Source organism: Sphaeroforma arctica (genome assembly GCF_001186125.1).
Source record: "Sphaeroforma arctica JP610 unplaced genomic scaffold supercont1.8098, whole genome shotgun sequence".
Taxonomy (NCBI): domain Eukaryota; class Ichthyosporea; order Ichthyophonida; genus Sphaeroforma; species Sphaeroforma arctica.
Genome location: NW_014032460.1, coordinates 1 through 1,296, shown reverse-complemented (window position 1 = coordinate 1,296; position 1,296 = coordinate 1). Strand labels below are relative to the sequence as shown.

General features: G+C 40.4%; 1 protein-coding gene across 1 annotated transcript; it reads left to right on the top strand.

Moving 5' to 3' along the window:
• Window positions 1-136: 136 nt before the first annotated feature.
• On the top strand, window positions 137-294 carry SARC_16449 (hypothetical protein; the record flags this gene model as incomplete). The annotated part of the gene is made up of 1 exon (XM_014289446.1): window positions 137-294. A coding segment is annotated over one exon (158 nt), but the record flags the coding sequence as incomplete, so codon positions are not given.
• Window positions 295-1,296: the final 1,002 nt, after the last annotated feature.

Below are 1,296 nucleotides of genomic sequence, written 5' to 3'. Positions count from 1 at the left end.
GTGTGTGTGTTTGTGTTTGTGTGTGTGTTTGTGTGTATGTGTGTGCGTGTACTTACAATATGTATATCGTGCGTAGACCTAAATACATTCACTTTGCTGACATTATACAATCTCTCTTCACAATGTGCCAATACAGCCGAAGACCCTTGACCCTCCCATCGAGTACGACTGCTCGCACATAGCCCAAACGTACTGCTCCTTACTTTTGCTAGTAATACTTGGGGATGATCTTACCCGAGTGCGCCGATGGGACATACTGGAAGCCCTGAAGCAGTTGCAAAAACCTGATGGCAGGTAATTTTACCATAGTATCATCGTCCTATATATATATATATATATATATATATATTTATGCGCGATACAATATGACACTTCAAAATCGTATATAGATTATGGGGAGAAGTAGCTTACAAGAGTGGTGTACTTCATGTTTATTCCTTTATATTGACACCGATAAGATAGCACCTTCAACGATACTCTATGATCTTTCACCACCGTACAAGGCAATGATTGACAAATGTGGGTGTTTGCGACGTCTTATTTGTAATGATATGATATTTCTTCTCCACCGTACAAGGCAGTGATTGACACATATGTGGGTGTGTGTGGGTGTTTGCTACATCTTGCTTGTATTGATATGATACGCCTCTGTTACTTTGCTGCAGCTACTTCTCCACCGTACAAGGAAGTGATTGACACATATGTGGGTGTTTGCTACGTCTTGCTTGTATTGATATGATATGCCTCTATTACTTTACTGCAGCTACTTCTCCACTGTACAAGGCAGTGATTGACACATATGTGGGTGTTTGCTATGTCATGCTTGTATCGATATGATACGCCTCTATTACTTTACTGCAGCTACTTCTCCACCGTACAAGGTAGTGAGAGTGATGTACGGTTTGTGTACTGTGCCGCAGCCATCAGTCACATCCTCAACGACTGGAGGGGAATGAATCGGGACACTGCCACGCAGTATATTCTTTCAAGCATAGTAAGGACATTTTAATATTGTATATGTGTAAATGCGTATGTATGTAAAATGGGCAAATCGATATGCATGCTCGTATTCCTTAGAGTATAGTGTGATCTCACTCATGGTAAACGCCTACCTATTTGTATGTACGAGTATTAGTTTCATATGATATTTTTATATACGTATAAACATATGCAAGCTAAAGTCGAATATGCAAATGTTGCTGTGTCGAGAAATTGTCATGTATCTCATGACATCGATCAGAATGCTTCACTTCTGGCCATGTTGGAATACTTGCAGGCTTATTTAAAGACCCCCCC